Below are 26,864 nucleotides of genomic sequence, written 5' to 3'. Positions count from 1 at the left end.
AGTCTGAGGGTGGTGTGAACTCATGGGTCCCGTCCCACAGCCATTATTAGGAGCAGAGTTAACAACATGCCGAGTTAAAGCGTGTCAGCATCTAAGGGAGCGTACAATAGACAGACGCACCACTACTAGCTTCCTGCTATGGCTGTTGTTGATACCCTTAAACAAACAAACAAATGCACAGGCACGCACGCACGTACACACACGCACACACACACACACACACACACATGCTCAGACACACACCAAAAAAGCGCTCTCCTAAGAGGAAACACTTTAACACAAGCCTGGTTGCATTTCATGAATAATTCAAAACCTTGTGACTTCTGAGAGAGAGAGACCCCCACCACACACACACGCACACACACACACACACACACACACACACACACGCACACACACACACACACATACACACACACTCTCTCTCTCTCTCTCTCTCTCTCTCTCTCTCTCAGTACTCTGGCAGCAGTGGTAGGGAGAGGAGGATAAGCAGGGAGTGTGTGAATGTGTGCAGCAATATGTCAGGTTGAATTCATGGTATTTAGGTTGAGCACCATTTCAAGATTCCCTTCACCCACGAGTTGGAGGCTAGCTTTAAATGTAATTCCAGTCATCCTGTTTATCCTGCTTCATCCTATCCTTCACCCTGTCCTATCCTATCCTTTCCCCTGTCCTATTTGTCATCCTATATGCCTAAATAGTCTAGAGGTTACAATAACATCACCATTTGCAATCAGTGCTTTATATTTTGGCCTTAGTAGCTGGCTTAGAAACGTCTATGTTTGTGTAAGGGAGGTGTTGACACTCATCTAGACACCAACCTCCCAAAAAAACAGCATTAGAAGTGTAAATGATCAGACCTCTCCGGGGCTGGGATGGGTGGAGTTGGGGGGATGAGGAGGGGCTGTCAGAGGTGTTGGGACAATGATTTTAGGGTATTTAAAATGTATGATGGTGATGACATGGAAAATTCTGAAAGGGGGGTTGGCAGAAAACACCCTGTGCTTGATGCAGAGGAGACAGGAAATTTGAGAGAGACACAGAGAGAAAGCATGAGTTTGGCTGGTAGGCTACAAAAACACTGGTTCAATCACAGCTTGGTGATAACTATTCAAACAATGGGACTATCCATGAGTGAAATCCAATTATAGTTTGGGATCTTATGTTACCCGCTTTTAAATGTCAACTGTCAAAACATTGTTTTTTTTAAATGAATAAATAGTTTCTGAAAAAGTAATGTTTTGCAAGAGCAGCATGTAGAGGACAAAGGCTTAATCAGATTTGTTTTCCATTTGGCTGATGCACTAAAACCCAGTACCAAGGACCAACATGCCCTTTAGATTCCCAGTCCTCTCCTTCCTTGTAGACCCTCAATATGACTTGGCCATGTACGCCTCCAGAATAAAAACTTTCAAAATGGTGAGATGTCATTTTCTCATTCCAGTACTCAAAATTCTCCAATCATAACTATATGAATGTCGTGACGTGACGTGCCATTGTGATAATACCCCAGATCTGTTCAGCATGAAACACTGCTCACAAGAGATTTGAGTGAACTAGCACGTTAAACATATGTATTATTTTTGGTGGAAAATAACATGTTATAGAAATGGAGAAAAAAGCCCTGTTTCCAAACCCTGGGAAGTATCACTTAGTGCTGTCCATGAAGTCACCAATCCATTAATGTTTGCTTTTCACTACTTTTCAAATGACGGCTGAATACCTGCTTAATGGAACACAGTTGTGAGAAGGCCGCTCTTTCATTTGTCCTCATAACCACAGAGTCCGGAAGGTTCTGCATCTAGAATGTACTCAACAAACACACTCAAGTACTTCTTTGAGATACTCTGTTTTTTTATATTTTCTGACTGCTGATTTTTTGGGCTCATCAGGCTTCAAATAGCTTAGTCAGAGGGCCACTTTTGGACACTGACTGGGGGCCAGTTAATACAATTGTTTGTTTCACTATTACTGTAACCTTTAGACATTTGCCACCCTCTCATTTTTTCCTGGGAAAGTGCTCAATTGTTAATTCAATTATATAGAACACAATTAAATTCAAAGTGCTTTTAATGTGGGCTGCTGTATCACTGCTCTAACCCATAACACTCACCAAGTACCTGCCCTCAATGCCTGGTTGACACAGTTTTGCTGCTTGTGTGTGTGTGTGTTTGTTGTCTACGTATGTGTTTATGGGCTGTGCTGTTCAGGAGAGGACTTGAATTGGTGTGGGTTTGAATACTTTCCCCCATTTGGCAGTGGACTGAGTGGGCAGTTTTTTCTCTCTCTGGAAGGATGGATTGAGGGGAAATGGAGGATAGGGGGGCAGTTCGCTGAACAAGATGTTCTTTGATATCCTCGAGACGTGTTGCATCACTGGTATTGGCCTGGGAACACTGACCTGGATATTTAGGTGCAACAAATTATGCAAAGCCTTACCAGGCCTGTGTGAATGTGTGTTTTGGTTTTTTGTGTACCCTCTCTCTGTTCCTTCTGTCGAGGAGCAACTTTCCAGAGCGTAATTAGGGCCAGTGAGGGCCACTATTGACTCTGAAAACAACAGACCCTGCTGGCTAATGAGACCGCAGGAATAAAGATCACCAGTGACAAAAGGACGTGTTCTTTCATGAATCACAATCAGCAATCTTTTTTAACTAATTCACTTCTTTCTCTGACTCTTGTGTCTCTTTCAGCCCCGAAGACCTGCAGCCCGAAGCAGTTTGTGTGTAAAGACCAGGTAACGTGCATCTCCAAGGGCTGGCGCTGCGACGGGGAGAAGGACTGTCCAGACGGCTCCGACGAGGAGCCTGACGTCTGTGAGTCTCCCAAATACACTGAGCATAACATTGAGTTACGTAATACACAGTGTAACACTAGATAATGTCCAATGTATTGTATCCAGAAGCTACATGTGTGTGTGTGTGCACATATGGGTTGATATTTCTGGCTGTGGGTTTCCTCCTTGTGTACCCTGATTGCTATGATCTTGCTGCATCTGACTTGCACGGCACAGTGAACTTTGGCTGACATTTAACCACTCAGTGGAGATAATTGTCAGGGGGCCGGGGCCGTAGAGGGAAAATTTAAAGATCTCAACTCATGTAGATCTACACTTATGTAGGTATCATTTCATTTCGAACACACTTGGTGAGTTTAAGATGATTTTTATTTAGATAATCTAGTAGATAATGCAGTAAATAATACAACTAGGTTAAATATTCTCATTCAAGTCTTTCAATTGCTTGAAATTTAATAGTGTATCCAAAGCACTCACTTTATCACCTAATCCTCATGACTGGTGCCAATCTCCCCTGATAGCAGTAAGGAGGTGTTAAAGGTAGCATTTTCTCTAAATATGAAATTGTAAAATGAAAAGTGATAACGGCCATTGATATTGCAAGAATGTGTCATCACAAATACATGCACACCCATAGTTATATATTAAGTTGAAAATTCTACATGTAACATGTTTAACTTATCTGTGTAGGAGGACGTTCTTCTGGCAGTGTGCATGACTTATATGGAATGATTTGGCCGCAATTCCATCTAACAGATGCGGTCTCTAGTTTCTAAGCAGCCATTTATTTGCTAGTATAAGAAATGGCTCTAAAGCCCACTGCTCTGTCTCTTAAAACACAGTTCTTGTAGAGTCTAGGGTACAAACTAATATCTTACTCCAGCTATTTATCCCTCCCACCAGGTTCTAAAAGCAGTCATTGGTTAACAAACTTGAGATTGACGGGTAATTAGATTTAATAGGCTCACCATAGCTTGGCTGGAGAAAACAATGCAATGTTTTATCAGCTAGTGGGAGAGGTCAATCTGCCTTTACACAGTCTAGTCATGCCCAATTAGGAGATTTACAAAGTTTGTCTTTCTTTGAAAGACGTGATTTCCTTTTACATTCAGAGCCACAGAGGTGGCAGTCATGAGACAACACCAAACCAAGAGGAACTAAAAAAAGACAGCCGTCATTTCAAAGTCTTCATTAGAGTTGAGATCCTTTTAGGCTGAATCCCTGGGGAGGGAATGAAAGCAGCACTGTCTTTTTGGTCAGCCTCTCAGACTGAAACGCCTGTAGTTTTCTAAGAGGAAAGAGGGCTGGGGTTGAGGGGGTGGGGGGGCATGTGTGTGTGTGTGTGTGTGTGTGTGTGTGTGTGTGTTGGGGGGTTAGCTTGGGAGAGAGAGAGTGAGAGACTAGGAGGCCTGGGTAGAGTGCTGTGGCTGTAGTCTAGACGAGGAGGGGAGAGATTGTATGAGAGTGGGTCTGGAAGTCATTAGAGACTCGCCCAGGGCAATGGAGAAACCTGCTGTTTTTCACAACCTGCTCTTTCCCCCTTCTCATCTGCGGGCCAGCCTCCTTCCGTGTCTCTATCTGGGACAGAAACAACAGTGACTACATCCCCTGTCTCCCGCAACTCCCACTACTTCATGCCAACTCTCAAAAACAACAGTTATAGGACTCTTGCTCTGTAGGGACCTGGCTTTCCACAGCAGCAGGGAGGAAAGCACGTGAAGTGAGTCAGAGAGACAGGAGAAAGGCCATAAGCTGAAGGCTCATTCCTGAGCTTAGATTTCTTATAAATCACCATTTTTGTTGAGATCAGGATTGACCGAGATTGTTATTGAGGAAAGTTACTGAGTACATTACAAAGGAAGCACTTCAAACTGCCGCTACAGAATACTTCAAAGTACAGAAGACTATGGTTAAATAGTCTGTTGGGTTAGTTTTCATTGTTACTTTTGGACACTCCTTTGAATTCTTCACCATGCACCAAACTTCACCCACATGAAGTTTGGTGCATATCAGATGTTGGGTGCTATAGCTACATAATATTGTATGAATCCAGACCCAATAAAAAATATATATATACTGTATGGAACTTATGTGGAAAACTTCTGCGAAAATCGACTTTTCTGTGTGTATTACTGGCACTGAAGGAGTTATGACAAAGCCTACTGAAAATCCCATATTGTCATACGAGGTCTCTGTTTTTATGGATATCTGACATGTAACCCAAACTGTATGTGCACCACCCATATGTTCAGTTACATTCGTAGTTTTATTGTTGCGATAAATGTGCTCTTTGTGAGGCCGCTTTTGCAGATGCTCCTGGTTGAAAGATAGCATGAGAGAGGTTTATTTATTCACTCATGTGGATGGGGCTTCACAGTGGCCTTTGTTGGGGTGTTGGCTATTGCCAGTGAAGTCAGCCACTGTCCAGTGCAGCTGCTTTGCCCTGCTGTGTATCACCCACAATGCTGTTCTTTGTACCCAGGGTGCTGGGTCAGATAGGCAGAGAGGGATACTGACAGAATAAAAACAAAAACAAAGCGGTCTCTAGGCATATGCCCTATATTGAACTGTTTTATATAGGACTATGATCAGCATCCATAGTCTATGCATCATTTGATGCCAAAGAAAGGTAAAAGTAAAGCGTTTGTGTTTTTTGTGTCAGCTGGTAATGTCTCAGGTCCATAGCCTTCAGGCAGGGTGTTGGCTATTCTGGAGCTGCCATCTCCTCAGTCTGCCGGCTTTATTAAGGCCCTGGAATATTCCCACGTGCACCGAGTGTGCCTGGAACCACAGGAAGTGCGTAACGCTGAAATGACGTCCCCTGCCCCTGGCCTGTAATAAGGCGGTTTTACAGACAGTTCCCACCTAGGCTGCAATTAGCTTTTTAGGAGATGAAACACTTTTGTAACAGCAAGTCTCAGAGCGTGTTTTGACATGGAAAGCATGTCATCATGTAACGCACTGTCTGGTGTCTGGATCACTGATTCTTATCAAAAGAAAAGAATGACTGATTTAAAAAGACACATGGGTGAGTTTTCTGCCCGTTTACTTGCACAGAGGTTAAACCTGCAGTAATTGTTCTGATAGATGTGGAGGATTTTATTGCTTGGTGTATATTAGATTGATGGTATCATGTACAGACAGTTGACCCTGTTACTGAGCCAGTGCTTATGCTGTTCAGATGCGTAACAGGACCTGATCTGTTTGATCCTGCTACTGTCTCCTAGAAGCACTCAATAAGCCACCACCCAATCCAGATAGCCATCAACATGTCAAGGAAAACAACCTTTGCTCAACATGAAAGAGTCTGTCGCTTTCCAGCACCTTGTTCCTACAAAAACCTGCTGCAGGTGTGAGTGAATGTGTGCAGAGGGATTTCAGGCTCTCTCTCTCTCTCTCTCTCTCTCTCTCTCTCTCTCTCTCATGCATACACTTGGTCTCTCTGTTTCTTGCATGTAATAAAATAAAGCAAACATCCTACCCTTCTAAGAAAGAACACCAAGGCACAATACACTGCATATCACATATACAGGCAAACCCCAACACACACATATACACAAACACCCATGCATGCATTACATCCCGTATAAACAGCGGAGAATGCCAGCCTGTGACCAGCGGAGCCAGTGGGAGCCATAAAACTCCTCAGTCAGTGCACAGGGGCCTGGAGATGTGTGTGCATGAGCGTGCACTACTCTGAAACTCAGACCAACTCATATGATGTAATGTGAGTGTAATAAGGGGAACATGAGCTACCATATAGTGTGACAGTGCATGGTTTTGGAACCAAATCGTCAACAAGATATAAATGTTTCCCAATACGTAATGTGTTGCGTTTTCTCGGAGACATACATGACACAGAAAATGTATAATCAACACTTGTGTATAATCTGAGAAATGAAATATTCAGAATATTTAAGCTCTCAAGGAATTTACTTCATTACTATTATGTGTAAATAGTAAATAATAAATACTGGACTGATAGCATTGCTTGGAATGTGATTAAAGTGATGCGCTGTAGATGAATTATGCATATTAAAGTTGGTAAATCTGACCAGAATGCGTAATATGTTAGCTGTTAAAATGATCTTTAAGACCTTCAAAAATCTTGTATTATTATGTGCAGCAAATCATAATTGGCTGAGTGATAATAGATGCGTATGTGTCTTCAAACAGTGAAAATGAAATCCTCTTTATAGATCTCAAAGATACCTGCTTTATAGAAGAAAGATCTCGGAAATGTCCCACAGCTGGAACTGTTGTGTGACATGCAATTTCTGTGAAAATAGGCAAATGAGGTGAGAGAATGAAGAAAGGTAATTTCCAAGTGCTCCAGTGACATCTGAGTTCATCTGACGAAAATAGATGCGAGTAAACGTTTCATCTTTCATCTGAGCTTGTCTTTCCAACAGTGCCAAATGCATGCATATGGTCCCAAAATCACAGTTATTATATATATTATTATATAGTAATAATAGTGTGGCACATACAGGCAAAAAGTTTATATGGGTGCTCTGTTTGAAGGGTGTGGGGGCCAGATGCGATCTAGCGGCCACCAGTTGCCCAGTTTTAGATGGAAGGTTGTAGCTGGGGCACTAGAGAGGGCAAAGCTGGCCCCCCTGAGGCAGGACAAGAGAGACCGGCCTGTGTGCAGCCAAGAAAAGCGTGTCAGGGGTTTAAATTTTAAAAAGACCATTATGTAATCTCAGCAGGGCTCTCTGGAGAAGGGGGGCAGGCGGAGGAGGGGGAGAGATGAGGCCGGAGGCACACTTAGGGGGGGACAGGACCGAGCCTGCGACAGGAAGAGAGAGATTGGGGACTGCGCAAAAAGATGGTACGATTCAGGAGAATCATGAACTGTAATACTAATATGATCATTTGGGCAAGTGAAGCCCCCACTCCTCGTGGCACAGACAGACGCAGAACACCTGGCTTTGCCTCGTGGCTCTTCTCTCTTCCCCTCCCAGTAAGCCACCTTGTGTCTGATTAGGAGGCGGTGTAATACAAGTGACTATATCCTGCAGAGAGAGAAATGCATTATTGAACGCACAGGTTGTCTTCTACAGTAGGTGTTTAACATCTGTCGCCTCAGGTTTTGTGTCTCCTTCGATTTCTTTTGTCCCACTCTTTTTGTCTCATCCTCTTCTCCGACCTCCTCAGGCCCTTCCTTCCATTTGCATAGCTGTTTTTTATGGGATAATTAGTCCTCTGTCTTTGAATAAGTTTTCTAATGTACTACGCAATCACATGAAAATGGCTGTCTAGAGAAGGGCTTGGTGTTTGATTTGTGGTGTTTAAAGTTAGTCTCTTGCTTTCTGGGCCTTTCAAGATATTTAGTCATTCTCGGGCAGCAGTATAACTCCCCATCGTTTCTTTACATGGAGAACCTGTGCAATTTTAATGGTTTTAAGTTAATCCTCACTCAATTGTGAAGATATAATAGGCCAGTGAATCGAAGAATGAGTCTGTTCAATCTCAGAAATAGAGTAGGTACTTAAGAACTTCATTTAGTATTCAATAGGTCTATTTTTTATTCTTTCATCTGTGTGTGTGTGTGTGTGTTTTTGTGTGGTGTGTGCATGTGTGTGTGTGTGTGCATGTTTGGGTGTGTGTGTTTACCTGCATGCTGGCACATGAGCACTTACAAGTGTGTGTGTGTGTGTGTGTGTGTGTAAGATGGTGTGTGTCAGAACTTTTGTTATCTGTCCTTTTATGCATGAGCTTTACACATGCCTCCTCAGGAAGGTGTGTGTGTGTGTATGTGTGTGTGTGTGTGTACGTGTGTGTGTGTGTGTGTGAGTGTGTGTGTGGTGGATGATATAACTTGGAAATTCATCAAATGATTTCCTTTGTGTGTGTTTGTTTTTTCTCTTCCTCTCTTTCACAACTCGGACTGCAATACTGATACAGACCTAATCTGTTTTGTATTTATCAGGATCTGCGGTGGCATTGGCCTGTATGAATCTGCTGGTGCTGTCTTAACTTGATTTACTTTACTGATAGAGCTGTCTGCTTAGCGGTTTCTCTGCCCTGAGGAGCAGTGGTGTTCCTGTGTTTGGAGAAGGCTGAGTTTGTTGTGCTTTCGAGAGCTGGATTTAGCCTTCCTGCTTTGCTTGTCGCCCTGCCAGCCACCCCAGAAGCCCCCCAGGATGGAATGTAAATGTGGTGTGGGTATGGGGGAAGGAGGGGGCGAGCAGAGCGCCAGAGACCAGAGATCCAGCCACCGGGTGCAGGGTGGGCACTAAGGGTGGGCACACAGATAGCCAGCGTCTGCCACCAGGGTTAAGGCCCTAGAGAGTCATACTGAACTGCATATATTGTGCAAAACAGTGTTATGTTGATGACTGCCTGGACAGAGTGAATTGAGGTGGCTCTCCAGAAAAAATCAGCGCGACAGAACTGTTGTAATTTTCTCAAGGCACCCAGCGGTTTGGTCAGCGTGGCAGATGGATGTGGTGTTTTTTCATCTGGGGAGTGAAATGTTTATAGGAAAGCTGTCAGGGAAATAACAAACAGTGCTGAGGTGTAGGCATTGTTACCCACAGCACTGCTAGCTGTTGCTGTGCCTGCTGTTCTGGCTGTCCGTGAACTTGTTGACAAGGCTAAGATGTGTTGACTAGCAACATCAAAATACAAACTCCCACGTTGGCCGCACTATTCTCACTTAGATGAGGTGGCAGCAAATGAAACTCTCCGGCGTTGTTGCGTCTTGTGTTTCAGCGCCGTGTCCTAGTTGTTTTGGAGTTGTGTTTGCTTGGCGGGGCAGGCAGGGGGAGGTCAGGGGTGCCTCTGGCCTGCTGGGTCAGGATATGGGTGCTTCATCCAAGAATGTGTCATGTGGATCCTGGGCCAGGGGCATCGCAGGAAGGGCCAGCCAGCCTGTCGGGACATGGTCATTAGTGGTCAGAGAAACCCGCTATTAGCACAGCGTCATTAAGTGCTGCTGGCAGTAAACTGGGCACACCACTTTATTTATTCATGAGGTATATTTATGGATCAACACATTAAATTATTCATCTGTATTGGGATGTTTGATGTTGCATGAAAAGTACCATGTTTTTTTTTTTTCTTTAATGATGAAACAGTTGTTGGTGTAAAGGTATTCTCTTCAGTGACCAGTGCTGGGGTGGAATATACTGTAGTACTTTCTTGTTTCATATTGTTTCACATGCTGATAGCCATGCTTCTGTAGTAAAGAAAATAAACTCCAGGCTGTAGGTGGCTACGCTAGCTGCAAGGCGAACGAGCTGCCCCGCTGCTTTCTTCATTTGGCCTCATTCTGGCCTGCTTAATGTCCCTTTTATGTTTTGCTCAAGTACAGGCAGCTTTTTGTTGTTTGTGTGTTTGTTACTGGTTGAATGAGCATTGTGTTGACTATATGGACTGGAGGCATGCGCTGGTGAATGGAAAATCCCCACGGCCCAACAAGCTTTGGGCTCAGGGACAATCTGAACCAGACCCAGGATCTGGGCTACTTCAGCTCCTCGGTCAGACCCAGCTGAGACTACTACTGGGGCTATAAGAGAGGAGACACTGATGAAGACAGTGTTTCCAAGATGAATTCATTTTCAACATGTTATTTGAGTGAAAACTTTTAAAAACAAGGATTATAAAGTTGTCAGAGGTCCTATAGCTGTTACAAGTACTGAGGAGAATATGTCTTTAAATGCCAATCCTAAAACTGTTCCTCTTTCATCACCCTGGCCCTTGCCATTACCTTTGACTCTCCCCATTTCCCCATCTCTTCCCACACGTGTCCCTGCCACAGCTCAGACCCGGGGCTGGACGCCACGTGACACTGCTTACAACACCGCGGCTCAGCCTGCTTTGTAGGGGGCCACAGCCGATTTGTGTGATCCAAACAATGGCCTTACTTCTCCTGTCACGTCTAGCCACCCCACACACACCCCTTGGACTGGAAAAGTGCATGTGATCTGCCTCTATGTGGAGCGGCTTAAAGACTCCACTCGTGCAAGGTGTCTGGAATCCGCCGTCCCCCAATCTTGTTTTGATAGATGATTAGAGAAGAAAGGCTTTGTTTAGCTCCAAAAGTGACTCCATAGGCTCTGGAAAAAATCCATCAGGTATTAATCTTGCTTCCTTATAGAGAAATATCCATTGAAGTTTAGGTATTTTACGACAACCCCATTATTGGTTTGTGATTTTAGAATGAGCTAGGCCTGAAGCTGTGCGTGTGTGTGTGTGTGTGTGTGTGTGTGTGTGTGTGTGTGTACAGCCTCGCACAGATCTGTTGAGTCAGACAGACCTATGGAAGAAGTGAACTCGGTCCTGGTGTCTGCTGACGTCTCTGTGACGCCCTGGAACAATCCCCTGGTTCTTCATAGGAAAAGAATGGTCAAATCTCCAACCTCAGTTTTCATCCACTGGCACCATCACAACGATAGCCTGTATTGGGTCGATGATGGAGACACCAGAATCCTTTTATTTTTCCCCTTTCCCTGGATGAACCGCCCTAATGGAGCTACAGAACAGAGTATTTGATCCAGTTGCAGCCAGCCTGTCTAGATCTATCACTCTGAGAAGCTAACACATTGACTGTACAGCTCACTAGAGCGCCACTGACTCTACAGGAACTAGTGAAGGAGCTATGGAGAGAAAGACACTAAATGCAGACTGTTAGTGTTATTAGAATTCCCCCAAAGAGAAAGAGGTTTTGGGCTGCTAACCTGGCTCACTCACACTTGAGGAATGTGGAATAAAAGACCCTGTTTAATTCACATAGCAATGCCTTTTCCACTGCAGCCCTGCCAGTCGCTGCCAGCGAGCACTAGAATGGAGCCTTGTGGGGCTCTGTCCACTTCCCGTGGATGAGGTGATCCATTTTGTCTTCTGTCTCTCTTCTCTCTCTCTCGCTCTCTCTCTCTCTCTCTCTCTCTCTCTCTCTCCCCCCCTCTCTCTTTCTCCTTTTTGTTTTTTCATTCTTTGTTGTTCATTTTCCGCGCATTGCCCTCCCTCTTATATTCTTAAATGGGTCAACAGATGTTAGAAAAAGAAAGATGGGAGGAGATAGGGAAGGAAGGAGAGGGAGGAGGAGGGATCGCCAAGACTAACAGTTTGACTTTCCACATGGGCGGAGGGAGATGGGCCTCGCAGAGAAAGTGTGATCGGTTTAAAAAAACAAAAAAAACAATTCATGGATCTGGCTGCATCTTGTTTACAGCTAGGCTAAACGGTTAAGAGAAATCTTTAGAAGGGTTTATAAGTATAACCTTGCTTGTATGGAATTATATGTAACAAAGATATTGATGTTGCTAACGTTTAGTTTTCAGTTTTTGAAAATAGACCAAGAAGTAGACAAATGACCAGGATTATGCTCTCATTTCCTCTTATTTTGCCAATGTCAGTGAGCTCTGTCTGTCAGGCTGGTGTTAGTGTATTATGTCAGTGTATTATGAAACAGCTGAATAAAGGACAGACACATAGAAACATCCTGCCGTCTGCTACGATTCAGGCACAGACAAAGCAATGAGCATTTTGGGAGTTGACAAATACGCTACAAATAAGACTCTGTGTTCTGCACTGAACATATAAACCATGATTCCGTGCTAGTGTCATGATTACAGCACGGTAAATAGCTGCCATAAACACATCATTATGAAGTGAATTATTGTGAGAAAATTCAATCAAGGAGGGAGTTATTGCCCAACAGGCATCTCACAGCCCTTTAAATATACTTGGACTGTGTGACAGTAAGTGGGAGATATATAGCACAATATTTTGGGCAGCGGATGTACTGGTTGGACCTAGGGATTGAAATGCTTCTAATATGATGTGCTGAGTCATTGGAGTCTTTTTGTAGATGAAACTCTGGTCAGAGGCACAAGGCAGCAGGCCTGGCCCAAGCAAATGAACACCGAAAAAAACATGATTAAGGAGAAAAGCCGTCTCTGCTTGGCCCAGGATTTTATGAATATATTCTGACCAATATTGACTTAGAGCTGCATAGATTTAGTGTCATGCAGGCAGTAACTTTGGCCAAACTCAAATTCACCCGAGATCTATTTAGCTTCATGTTGTCTGTCCCCAGGGATCTCAAGGTCCCGTCTTAGCACATACTACTATACCAGGCTCGTCTGCCACAAACATTGGCATGCTTACTATTGGTGTTTTGCCTCTGGGGTGCTTGGATGTGTGTATGCTGTATATGTAGAGAAGGTAGTCATTTGGCCAGTCCCAACCAGGATAATAGTGTGTTTGTAGCTCCTGCTAGTTTTCCCTAGCTGCCATCTTCTGCTGCCACAATGGTTCTTTGGATTCCTGCCTTGTGGTTCTGCCTGTTATGCTGGCAAGAGGAGAAGACAAATGAAATACTGTGATGGATGAGGAGGGAAAGGGAGAAGTATTAGGAAAGGAGGTAAGTGATATGAACAGCAAGGATTAGGAGGAAAAAAGAGGCAAACAAACATGCCTGTTTTCCTTGAACAAATGTCTGATATCTTTTTAGAATCAGAATAACTTTATTTGCCTAATACTTACAAATGAATATGATATGACAATATAAAGTGTAGTGAGTGTCCTGCACTTTAGTCCAGTGGACCAAGATGTATTTACTCTAAATACAATGAACAACATGAATATGAGGCTCATAGAACAGACAATTCCATGAGCTATAAAGTGGCAAAGTGTGAAGAGACGCCGCATTGTGCTAATATTGTAAAGAAGTATCACTTCAAGAGTCTATGCACATACTACTTGGGTAATAATAAATAGTAACAGGTTTGGTTGGGTGGGAAGAGTCCAGATGCTGTATGTGTGTGTGTGTGTGTGTAGGTGTGTGTGTGTGTGTGTGTGTGTGTGTGTGTGGTGGGGGGAGTGTTAAGGGTGCAGGTTAAGCAGGGAGACGCCTCTTGGGAAGAAGTGAATGGACCACTGCTGTCTACCAGACAAGAGTTCTTGGAACAGATGGGAGGAACGGGCCGATGGCGATCATCCTTTCACTTGTCTTTGTCCTACTGTCATACATTTCCTCGGGGTCAGCTGGCACCCAGTGACCCACTTAGCAGTGCGGACTACACACTTGAGCTTGCCCTTGGAACAGGAGAAGAAGGACTTTACATTTGCTGAAGCAGTTACCTATGAGTAGGTAGCTGTTTCCTGGGAAAAATCCTGAAGTGATGTGTTTTACGTTTCTGGAAGCAGCAGCAGCAGCAGTTTCTTTGGAATGAATAGAAGAGTGACTGTCCTCCTTAAGGACTAAAATGTGAAGGTTTCATGAACTGAGTATAGGTTGAATCACTACTGTTTCCTATCAATCGGAGATAGAGATGATTATTTTAAATTAGAACAGTCCCAGTTGGCTGAAAGGTCTTCATCACGGCATCAAGGCTGGAAATCTTGTCCTTCTTAGGAACAGCACAGATGTGGTTCATATTAATCAATTCTTTCAGTTAACCATGTTTTGTGTTTGTGTTTTTCAGGTCCACACACTCGTGTATCACGGTGCCCCCCCAATGAGTACCAGTGTGGGGGGACAGAGCTGTGCATCCACATGAGCAAACTGTGCAACGGGGTCCCAGACTGTACTGATGGTTGGGATGAGGGACCACACTGCAGAGGTATCACTACCACACACTGTCACAAACTTCTTCAGTAAATTTGAGTGTAAAAGAGTATGCAGAGTGCAGTGTAAGTTTACAAATGTTAGTGTAAGTCTTCATGTGTTAGTATATCTGTGTCTAAATGATGGGAAGGGGAGTGGGCATCATTGGGCACAATCACCAAGTCTTTAGACTGTACAAATAATTTTGCGCATGTTACCATCCTCACTATACATTTCCTACCCATTGAATCTTAACACAGCACACTAACAGTGAACTGGCGCTAACAGACTCATTTACTGGCCTTGTATAAGAGTTCATCCTGCACCCTCACACAGTGCACAGAGTGCCTGAGTGCCCCAAACATAGGCAGCCAGTAAGACTGGATTATGATACTGAAGGATTGTGCTGCCCTGTGTGTTAAAACACATATGTAGGAGTATGATAACACATGGGTGCCTTGGTTAATTTTCCATAAAGCCACAATTCTGTATGCCATGTGGAGACAAGAGCATGTGTGACTTTGTGTGTTTGTGCGAATGGAACAGGACAGACTAAACTGATGTGCTGTGTTTGTGCTCTAAATTGCTGAAGCTGTCATTTTGAAAACAAAAACTAGGAACCTATTCAAGTTATGATGGCCCAGGTGGGATCATCTACTTTCCAGATGAACTGTGCTTGTAAAAAATGTAATACTCTATTAAAAATGTGCTGATCCAGTTAACCGCAAACAGAGAACTTGATCATGTGAAAGACCAAAATATCTTTGGGTACAAGTCAAAACAAAACTGAAACAGTGAATTATCCATTATTGGCACAATTCAGGGAAGTTATGTTTGGCACAAGGAGGGGCAGATGAGAAATCAGCATAGAACACACAAAGCACATTGATGGTCTAAATGCTTACAAAGGTTATAAAAATGTGAGAACAACCAGCAGGGAGTGTTACTGCTGCACCACTCCTCTACACACTGAGGTGTGCTACAGAGTTACTCTAGACTGCTCTTAATATTATTGATTAAGTTGTTAACCCCTCCTGGAATTACTGTACTTAAGCCTCCCTGGCAAGGGGTGCAGAATTTTTAATATTCTTTACAAAAAAAAAGTAGAGAATATAAGACTGCAAATGTCACCCTCTGTCACTGTTGGTAATTCTTCTGTGATGAGCTGCTTTGAAGCCTGTCTTGTGAGACAGTCTCACAAGAAGTCCTCCACCTGTCCCCTACATGTTGTCCCTACAAAGGCTCTTAAAGAGGTATTCGAATCAGTCAGTTGTGAGCATTTTCTTTAATATCAATAGCTCTCTGGCCACTGGCATTTTCCCTTTTAGTTTTACTGTAAACATGCAGTAGTTCAATCTCTTCTCAAGAAACCTAGTCTTGATCCCTCGTCTGCTGCAAACTACAGGCCCATCTCCAAACTGCCCTTTCTATCCAAGGTCTTAGACATAAAAGTGTTCTCAACCCAATTAATATCTTTTATGAGTCAAAATAATATCTCTGAGGAATTCTAATGCTACTTCATAGCAGAGAGACCGGTGACCTTTAGCAGCAGAAGCTGGGGAACGTTCCTTCTTAGGGCTTGTTCACACAGGACACAGAGCGGCTGTGTAGCGTAACCCACTTCCCATCTACACTTCCAGCCTGCAGTGACAGCTTCAGCATCTGGTCTACTTTCTCCACGTGGATTTCACAGAAAATCACAGTAGAAGTACAGTGTAGATGGTCATATTTGCATTTCACCACAGAAGCATATACAGTATATATTCAATGATCAACCTGCCAATGTCTTTATGGTTGTTGTTGTTGATTAGTACATGTGCACTGATGTAAAATTTAAAAGCAAGAGTCATCTATCTCCAAAGTATATATATATCTATATCTCCAAAACAAAGCCATTTTTATCCTTTAGTGATCTGGAGAAAGTCTTCCACGCTTTTATCTCTTCTCGCTTTGACTATTGAAACTCTCTATATTCTTGCCTCTGTCAAAAGGCTCTCTCTCATCTCCAACTTTGGTTGCCTGTTTACCAGAATTGGGCTCTCTGTGTCAAAGAGTTTACTGATCACTTTAAAGGCACGGATGGGTCTGGCACCAAGCTATTTCACAGACCTTTTAACACTATATAGCCAGATCATAGCCTCAGTTCCTCGGACAGGCCCCTACTGGCTGTTCCATAATATAGATTAAAAACAAGAGGAGGAACTCAGGCAGGTCTAAATCTGTATCATCTTTTAAATCACTTCTTAAAACTCACTTTTAAAGACTTGCTTTCATGTAATTACCTTTAAACACTGTTTTTGACCTCCGTTTTATGACTCTTGCCTTGCATTTATATTTTGCATTTATTTTATTTTTTTGTGAAGTGCTTTCTGAGTTTTGAAAAGTGATATAGAAATAAAGATTATTCCTATTGTTATTACTGAGTTTGTCCCTGGGATTAGCCATATCAATATATAGTGTACATATAGGTGCACATTTTTCACACACATCAATAATGTTGTCACAATATTTCAGTCACATGGGTAGGTGGAGCGTGCAATGTTTCCTCAGGTTAGAGGTCTGCATGTCCAGGGGATCTATGCTATTAAATGACTGACATGTCCATCTTTTGGTCCCCTGAGAGTCCGTCCAGTCATTCTGTTCACTTACTGAGGTGGGCACCTTTCTCTCCCATTCCCATCTTTCCACCTCCCCACTATGGCTTCACAGGAGAAGTGAGCTAGGATGAAATATTTATTAAAAAAAACATGGAGAGAGCCATGGGAAAGGACATCAAATTTTCATGCGCTTTCATGCTGGCTGGGTTTGTAGGGGTGTGTGTGTGTGTGTATGTGTGTGTGTGTGTGTGCGTGCGTGCGTGCGTGCGCCCTCCCCAGGACATCTTTCATCTTCCAGGGGGTCAAATTCCTCAGTAGGGGGGTTCATCTCTCACCCATATTGAGTGGTTTGCATTCTAAACTGGAATAGGTAATTTTGTATGTATTTGTATTTGCTCCAAAATAGATATTTTGTGGTGTATGTCATGGTGGGTTGTTTACATTGTTGCTCATGTTGGTTTTATAAACACTTTCTGGGTTGCTCAATGCTCAGACATGTTATGGAAAATTCCCAGCAAGTCTGTAATTTGAACCATGGTTGTCCCAGCAGGCCTTCGGAGTGCAGCAGGAGGGCTTGTAGTGTGTCTGTAATATTCATTGTATTTACTGCGTTGTAGAGGACTGGCAGTGAGGCAGTGGGTTTAGGGAGTAACTTGTATAATCTAAGATGTTCATTCTCATACAGAGCAGCTAGATGCCTGATCAGGCTAAATAGCTTTACAGCCAGCAGCAACACAGAAATCTGCTGATTTGTTTTTTTGTTTTTTTTGTTTTGTTTTTTTGACTGAGCTGTGGCAGACAAACAAGCACCTTCTGTAAATGTGTGTGCTTTTATTTTCTTTAATCTTTAAAGAGTCGCACCTCGAAGAAGAAATTCTTAATCCCACTCCCCTCCTCCCCTCCCAGAGGTGTAGTGTCAGTGTGAATTGTCTGCTAGTGTTTCTGGGCAAAGTGAATCACTTATGACGGATAGATCTCAGCCTGGTTTGATGTGACTGCGGCTGTTTGACTGTGCCATGACTCAGTGTGTCTTGATACATATCTCACAGGATATGCTTTGCGCTGGCTGTTGAGATTCCATGGTGAGTAGGTGAAGTGACTGGAAGGTGTGAATGGAGCATGTGATGTTTGTGCACTTGTATATTTGATGTGTGTGTGTGTATGTGTGTGTGTGTGTGTGTGTGTGATGATGGTCAGGCTTGGCAGGGAGGGATTGATTGTGAGTGCAGGGCGCCGGTGTTTGCTGATCTCTCTCTCTGGTCAGCCATACAAAGACCCCATTGTATCTGAATGCATGCTTCACTTAAAGGAAAGATCAACCCTAAAACACTTACAAAACAGCTATTGGCAATGTACCTTGCATTCCTGGGTCCATTTTGTTGCTTGGTGGCATATTTTTCTTATTCCTGTGGATAAGTGGCCAAATGTAGATGATGTGACGTTGCGTCCAGATATTTTCAGTGCAGCTAAAATAGAGTTTAATAGGAAAACAATTCCAATGATCTAAAACATCAGTGGTAAATGTCAGATTTTGGCGACAATCCCTCAGAATCCAAGAGCAAGGGATGCTTTCTAGACCCACTATTTTTAACAATCACACAAGGAGAAATCCATTGTAGAGAAATCCATCTCAAAGGCTGAGATACTAATTTCTGGTGGGGTGCAAGGTTTTCTCGACTGGAAACTCTCGCTCTCTTGCTATACAAGATCACAATTGCTATCGGTATCATTATTGTTATTGTTGTTATTGTTATTGTTAAATTTGCCTTAGGGTTGTAGCTGTGCCCCAAAGTAATAATGTTGTAAATAAGTTGTAAATAAGGACAATTAGAGAAAGACAGAGTGAAAACAAGAATTTCTAGCTGCTGCTACTTTGAGAAATACTGCACTGAAAAAGTGAAGGTGCAAAGGGGTAATAAAATTATTTTGTTTCCTGAAACTGAAACAAATTAATTAATTAATTGTCAGCAAAATAATTAACATTAATTAGATTAACATTTTTGCCATATATTGTGCAGCACTATCACTGTTGCACTGGGCTGTTATTTACATATTTGTGGCCCACCTGTTAGCTTTGTCCTCTCACCTCTCTCATCAATGAGGTGTTTTCACTGAATGTTTTTGTTCATCACACCATTCTCAGCCAACTCTAGACACTGTTGAGTGTCAAAATCCCAGGAAGTTGGCAGTTGGTTTCTGCAATGCCAGAACCGACATGTCTGCCACCAACAACCATACCACATTCAAAGTCAATGAGATCACGCTTCTAATTCTAATGTTTAGATGAACAGTAACTGAACCTCTCGACTAAATGTTTTATACTTACGCTTTATTTATATGCGACTCATTGTCCGGAGGAGGTTTGAATAAACGGGGAGATAAAGAGATAATATAGTTTAACAATCTGTAGCCACACACATACACTCATCAAGTATTTACACACTTCAGCACCCTGCTGAGCTATTGATATTCCCCAGGAAGCTTAGAACAGCAGTCTCTTCAAAGCCTGGAGGCCCAGGTTGCATTACTAAGCTCCAGCTCCTCATACCTGCAGGCAGGCCCTCAGCTCTGGGTCTGGTGCCAGATCGTACCCAGCAGGATTAGTTAAGCCGGAGTAATTGATCAAACTTTACAGTATGAACTGTGGGTTGGTAGCAGCATGATGAATGGATTATTACATAGTTGTTCAGAAAGCCCACCTCCCAGTAGAGCCCCACTGATACAACATCTTTGGTCCAATATTGATGTCAACAATTTAGAAAGAAAATCAACAGTATTGAACATTTACAGTAAAGATTTTCTTTGGTGGTGTAAAAGATAGATGTTTTTTTGTATAGTATTCCCAAAAGTTTGCTCTCAAAGAATTGCGAAGAGATACATTAATGGACATTTAACCACTGAAATTTGTTATTTGCCCTAAATGATCATCATAGCCATCTCTAGATGCAAAAGAATATTAAAACACGTTATGGGTTTATGCATAAAAGTGTGTTTGTGTGCTAATTCTACTGGTGCATTATCGGTGAAATATATGCTTTATACCAAAACATCTGTGACTCATTCATCAGTTTCACCTTGAGGCTGCTAAAAACCAGTCAGACACAGTGAAGGATGAGAAAAGATGCACAAATAAAACATCAGTGTCTAAATTGAAAACTAATGTAATGATACTGTTTGCCATTTCCCAATTCTCAGCGAATTTTATCTCTTAAATTTGTGTCCTGATCTATGCACCAATGTCCCCCCTCCCATCTGTTATGCCTTTATGAGTTTCTCCCCAGGTCTTGCCACTGCTCCTTTGTAAGACCTCTATCCCCCTCCCTTGTGCCTTCACACATTACCTCTTCAAGTCATCCTCAAAGTACCCCGAACTCATCCCCTCGCTCTCTCCCTCCCTTCCTCCCTCCTTCTCTCCCTTCAGAGTTTGCGTCCAACTGCACTCTCTCCAGTTGTCAGGACAACTGTGCCGTGACTCCAGCAGGGCCTGCTTGTTACTGTAAGAGCGGCTATGAGATCAGCCTGGATGGAAAGACATGCAAAGGTGATTTCCTCTGCACACTGGCAGCTCTCCTGTTCTTCAGTGACACCAACACGCTGCAAAAAATGTCTGTCTTAACAAGTCATTTAATCTAATGTTGAGTCTTAAATTAGCTTCAATTAAGTGACATGATCTTGATACTAGTGCCTTATGTTAAGAAATTGTCGCCTGAATATTCTTGTAACAAGTGAAATTTTGTCACCCCATTAGCGGATTTTTTTGCACTTGCTTTAAGAAAAATAAGATTTTAAAACTGAAAACAAGACTAAATGACACAAGATTGACATTTTTGCAGTGCATCTGTCAGTCTATCCTCTCTTCTTACCTCTTTCTGAACTAGAATGAACTAAGCTATTTGCCGACTGTAAACCTTAATTGAGCATTGCAATGTGTGTTTTCTGTGGCTCAGATTTTGATGAGTGCAGTGTGTATGGGACCTGCAGTCAGTCCTGTACCAACACTGAGGGCTCCTACACCTGCTCCTGTGTGGAGGGCTACTTGCCCCAGCCAGATAATCGCTCCTGCAAGGCCAAGAATGGTAAGTACTGTATACCCTGCCAGGAACATCGTGGATTTTGTATGACACCACTTTTTATGAGACTGTGTGGGCTTCCAGTTCATGTTCAGCCTGTTTGTAGTCAGCGCTGTTATGCCCATGTTATATTCCAGTGCCAGTGGACCGTCTGCCTGTCCTGCTGATCGCCAACTCCCAGAACATCCAAGCCACGTCCCTGAGCGGCTCCACAGTCCACAGCCTGCTGTCCACCAGCACCAAACAAACCACGGCCATGGACTTCCTCTACGCCCAGGAGGCCGTGTGCTGGATCCATGTGGGAGACTCCCCCGCCTCCACACACCTCAAGTGTGCCAAGATCCCCAATCTGAAGAGCTTCACAGATGAGAGAGTCATCAACATCTCCCTCAGCCTCCATCGTGAGTACACTGCAGTAATACCTTTATAGTACAACACTGTAATGGTTATGCTGTTATCTAGTGCAGCACAGAACTCAGCACAGCATGACCTACACCTCAGTAGAGTACATTCTGTATACAGAGTATACAGAATGTCATAGCCCAGTTCTGTATACATAGTACATGATACCACATCGCCAACATCTGCCTCTGCCTGCAATATCAGGCAAGCTACGTGTGTGTGTGTGTGTGTGTGTGTGTGTGTGTGTGTGTGTATTTCTATTTGCATAGACAGTACAGTATGTGTGGCACTGTCATATGTAAGGACACTTTGTCCTTTAGTTTTTCTGTGCTTATGCACAGCATGTGAGTCAGAGTTATTATGGCGTTGGATTACAACACACTGAACGCAGTCGTGTTTTTCCATGGCTGAAGTTTGGTTACAGAAAATGCTGGAGAGTTCTTTTCCAGTAAAAAGGAAACTGAAAGACAGACCGTGGAGATCTAAGGAAAAACATGTGTGAATGCAGACGTGTGTATGTGCGTGCTGCTGAGTGTGGAGAACTTGTAGGTCAAACGCCCTCCGCCCCCACACCCCGCTTTCCCTCCCTCCCTCCCTCTGTCACTTCTCTGCTTCAAGCCCATATTTCCAGCCAATTCATGGCCTGGTTTTGGAGCAGACTTTCTCCAGTGAATCAGAGGAAAAGCAGCCACAGTCACAACACACGCCTAAACACTACCCAGCGCACGCATACATTACCAGTCTTGTCTATTGTACCATCTCTTCGGAAGTTTAGTGGCAAATGGTGTACAACTATAATATCGCATGCATTCCCTTACTTATTTACATGCGTTGAAACACTTTGTCTTGAATCAAATTAACACTCCATTTCTCTCTAAGTGAGTCAGCCAGCAAGCAAGCAGAGACAGCTCTTGCTTGCTGGCTGGCTGACTCACTTATTCACTTTCTCACTCACTCATGTGCACTTTCCCTCTCTATCACCCTTTCCCCCTCTTTTTCTTCTCTCTCTTTTTCTCACACACACGCATAAACAAACAAACAGGCCTCTTTGGGATCTAAAGGGAGGTCATAACTGGTGCTTGGTGTGGCAGAACAGCCAGAGATGCCATCACCTCTAGCTTTAATCCACCAATCTAGATGCGTGTAATGCACACTGGGTACCCCTCCACCCTCATTGCCCTCCGTATTCACCTCTCACCTGCCCTCCCTTGTTCTCCTCATATCCCCTTCCTCCCACTGCTGCATACTAGACTAGAGTAATGCATAATTAACTCCATAGAATCTTATAGCTCAATTTTAGTTTCCAAGTTTAATATTCATGACATCATTTCATTTCACTTAGAATGTTTGGTGTATCAAATCAGGTCTTCTCATTTCTGGTTCTCAGCTATTCACAATAAGCAGTGTAACCGATCGCAGCCATTGAGTGTACAGCATGCAGCTTATTTGTCTCCATGCACGACCGCTGCTCCACGTGACTGAAGCATGCATGAACATGGCAGAAACTAAGCTGAGCAGGCAGCTCACGTTTGAGACAAGTAGCCCAGTATTTGGAGTTCAGATCAGGGATAACTGAGACTGAATGATTAAGTGGCATTTTCTCAGTCCAGGCCTTGAGGAACAAAAGATAGACGCAATGATGACAGTGAGGAAAATCTGTCCTCCACATCTGAACACGAAGATGTTGAGTGGCTGCCATTTGGAAATATGTTCAGTAGTTCAAACCAGATGATATCAAACAAGTTCACAGCTATGCAAATGATAATTTAGGTGTTTTGCTGTACCTCAAAGTAATAGGATGAAACTCACGGCTGCTGCGCCACACTGTCTTCACCCAGCATCACACCACATCTGTTATCGGAACATTATGCAATACATTTTCCAGTCTATCAGGCTCCCACAGGTACAGTGAAATCACAGCATCCACTCCAAGGTAAAGTAGAGATTGGAAATAGTCTCATGTTGATATCGAGACTTTCTAGCTGCTGCTGTGAAACCTTAATACTGTACTGAGAACAGTGAAAATAAGCAATACGTTGATTTAAAGTGTAAAATGGGCAATAAAACAATTTTAAATCACCATGGCTTATATTTGTGCTTAATAATTATGATCAAAATTATTTAAAATACTTAGGATTATCACTATTGCCATAATCATGCAGCTGCAACTAGAGCCTCTGCTAACAATGTGCTTGATAATTTTAGACCAGAGGAATGTGCAGGAAATTCCAACAGCCTCAGCTGGATTCTCCAAGCCTGTCCCCCACACACATGCACACCCACACATTGCGGTACTCATGTGCAGACACATGCTGATAGACACATGCGCACACAAATACAAAATGGAGAATTGGCTGCAACGGGGAGCAAGGACAGGGTGCATGTGACTGATGTTGAAGCACTGGGGCTTTATTGCTGGGATAAGGAAACGATTAAAAGGCACTTGGCTTCCTGCACGCGTGTCACAGCCTTCCTATTTTCAGAACCTCCAAACTGTCATGTGTGTTTGTACAGATGTGCATGGGCAGGAAGGAGATGAGGAAAAAGAACAGCGCATGTCTTGGAAATACCAGCAGAAAGCACTTTGACTACTTATGAGACAAATCCAAAAGACTTGGAAGAATAGAGCCACAGTTGTTGCTTTTCATTTTTAAATAAGTAAAAACATGCACATCCCAATCTTACACAGGTGCTAGATATAATACAAAACAAGGAATGAAAGTAGAGGTGTATAAATTCAGTAATGTTTTGAGCTCAGTGCTTTTCCGGTTCATGTGACTCACCACATTACCTCAAACAGCATGCGTAGTGCCAGCACAAAAAATATACAGTACAATGAGTGAGATTTATACAATGCAAAACAAAAGGGCAAAAAACAAAACGTGCAGATGTTTAATGTTTACTCTCTCATCTGTTTCGGTCTATAATCTGGAGTGAATGCCCAGGCAGCAGAGTTGATAATTGGCAGAGGCTGTTGGCGTGTGAGTGTGACAGTAGGAGGAGCAGGGCTGCTCCCAGTCACCAAGGAAGGACCCAGCAGCAGCCAGTGGCAGGGGTGAACATACAGGAAATGATGCGTGTGTGGTTGCAGTGACTCATGACCTTAGTATGCCACAGATGAGTTGTCCAGATGTGCCACCCCCCTCCCAAACCTCACCCCTCTCGCTCACTCACTCTCTCTTTTTACTCGGTCTCTCTAACCTTCCATCACATTCCCTTTGTCCCCTTTTATCTCCGTCCCACATTTTACTCCCTATTTTCAATAAACCATAATGCTTTCTCTCCTCCCGTATTTGCCCGTGCCTGCTATTTGCTCCTGCTGATCAAAAACATTACCAGACACACAATAGCGGTGATGTAAGCTCAGTGTGATTGTGAATAATCCGCCTTTATAAGCAAGCAGAAGCACGACAACATGAGGCCAGCAGACTGGCATCGAGCAGGCAAGCAGCGGTGGATTAGACCTGGTCAAGGTCTTGAAGCTGACCTGCCAGCCCTTTTGAATCTAATGCAGGGTGCTGAGAGCTGTTCCTATGGGAAACCTAGGAACGAAGCTGAGATACATCCCTGTTCAGTACAACCTATCACTGCCTGCCATGCTTGTGCTGTAAGAGCTACCTTGCACAGTGGCTACAGTGTCGCTTAGCACACACACCGGCCTTAAATCTCCTTAAGAGGTCATGTGCTGTTAAAAGGAAAGTCAGTCCGTGCTTGGCTAACAGCAGCACATTGTCAGGTCCTCTCTCTATTCAACACACTCTCTCTCTCTCTCTCTCTCTCTCTCTCTCTCACACACACACACACACACACACTCCCTAACCCTGATCTAAGCGATACACTGATTTAATCCTGTCTTCCACTCCCCCAATCATCCACCTTCTTTCCCCCCGAGCCTCGCATGCCCCTGCCTGACCTTAACCAGTGCCACATTTACAGTAGAAGGTTTTTGTTTTTTCCTTTTTTTGCCATCCCCTGCTTTCCTGCGCGTTTCCCTTTCTGGTGTGACGCCTTCGCCAGATGCTCGAGGGAGTGTTTTGGAGTGCAGGAGGTTGGCGAGTGGAAGTGGGGGTTCAGGCGTAGGAGCTGAGAGTAGAGATGTGGGTGTTAAATCTTCATTCACAGTTAAGGATGCAAGAGTGATGGTTCAGATATCTCAAAACCACATCAGCTGCATTAAGAGTAATGGTGCTAATACACACACACCATTACTCTTAATGCACCCCAATCTGTGATTCAAGGTTTATCACCCTCATGCCCACTCTCACCTCCTACATGTACTTATGAGAATTAAAATTCTGCCTAACATTATTCCAATTAGTAATACATTTCAAAATAGATTATCCGGACAAAAACTTGGCTGTTGTTTTTCTTATTTAGACCAACAGGGAGCAGAGAGATTAACAAGAAAACATGTAGAAAACAAGTTGTTTAGTGGAAAAAAAAATGAAAAAGGCAGCACGGTCTGTTCTTTCAATTATGTTGTGTTGTTTTTTTATAGCTTAGTTTTAGACAGACAGAACTGCAGTTAATGAATCCAGACTGTTTTCCCACCTCTGGGGAGCAGGCGAAGGGGAGGGATGGGGGGATGATGCATGGAGGAGGAGAGAGAGAATGGGAGGAGAGAGAAAGGGACAGGGAGAAAAAAGTTTCTGGCTTTCCTGTAGCCATTTCTGTTTACCAGAAGTGGGGGGGAAATGGACCGTCTGAAAGCAGGGGATGGATTTTTTTTGTCATGCATTTTGTTTTTGGAGGTGGCAGCACACTTTTAGAATATTGCCCAATCTTCTGTTTTTCTCCCCCTCTGTTTATCCGTGGCTTAATCAATGAATCAGTGTGTTGTGGGGCAAGCAAGGCAGTGGGCAGCTGGAAGTGTTTTAACAGAGAACTCTGTGTTAAAAATTAAGAGCACCTTTGGGAATATGGCCCCTGATTCCCATAAACCTCAGAAATGCTGCTGCACAATGGCCAAGTTTCCCTAGTGGAAATCAGATCTCTCTCTCTCTCCCTCTCTCTCTCTCTCTCTCTCTCTCTCTCTCTGCCTCTCGCTCTCTCTCTCTCTCTCTCTCTCTCTCTCTCTGCCTCTCTCTCTCTCCCTCTCCGTCCCTCCCTCCCTCCCTCCCCCTATCTCTCTCTCTTTCTCGCTTTTCTCTTCCTCGCTCTCTGGCTCTCTCTGCATTTTCCCTTTGTCTGTTTTTCACTTTTACTTAAACCCAAAATATTTGAATGTCTTCCATTTCCCTCCCCCGCTAGTCAGTCTCTTTAGAAAAATGTGTCAGTTTTTCTAAACAAAGAAAGCTCCTCTGGAATTCCAGTCAGATTTATTGGCCCATAGCTGGTAAGCTTTCACTATGCGCACTTTTATTGCGCTCTTAGGCTGCGGAATCTGCTTCGTCATTTCCCCCACCCAAGCTTTCCTTTCCTTTTTAGAGAAACTGATC

General features: G+C 43.4%; 1 protein-coding gene across 1 annotated transcript in view; it reads left to right on the top strand.

Annotated features, from left to right (window-relative positions):
- LOC139927315 (low-density lipoprotein receptor-related protein 1-like) overlaps window positions 1-26,864 on the top strand; it is a 91,771-nt gene that overhangs the window by 11,758 nt on the left and 53,149 nt on the right. Inside the window, exons 2-6 of the mRNA XM_071919378.2 lie at window positions 2,694-2,816; window positions 14,236-14,373; window positions 20,376-20,495; window positions 20,902-21,030; window positions 21,162-21,425. Coding sequence (XP_071775479.2) covers window positions 2,694-2,816; window positions 14,236-14,373; window positions 20,376-20,495; window positions 20,902-21,030; window positions 21,162-21,425 — 774 coding nt within the window. The remainder of the gene's footprint in view (window positions 1-2,693; window positions 2,817-14,235; window positions 14,374-20,375; window positions 20,496-20,901; window positions 21,031-21,161; window positions 21,426-26,864) is intronic.

The sequence above is a fragment of the Centroberyx gerrardi genome, chromosome 5 (assembly GCF_048128805.1).
Source record: "Centroberyx gerrardi isolate f3 chromosome 5, fCenGer3.hap1.cur.20231027, whole genome shotgun sequence".
NCBI lineage: Eukaryota > Metazoa > Chordata > Actinopteri > Beryciformes > Berycidae > Centroberyx > Centroberyx gerrardi.
The sequence above is the reverse complement of the archived record's forward strand: the minus strand, read 5'-3'. Positions and strand labels throughout refer to the sequence as shown.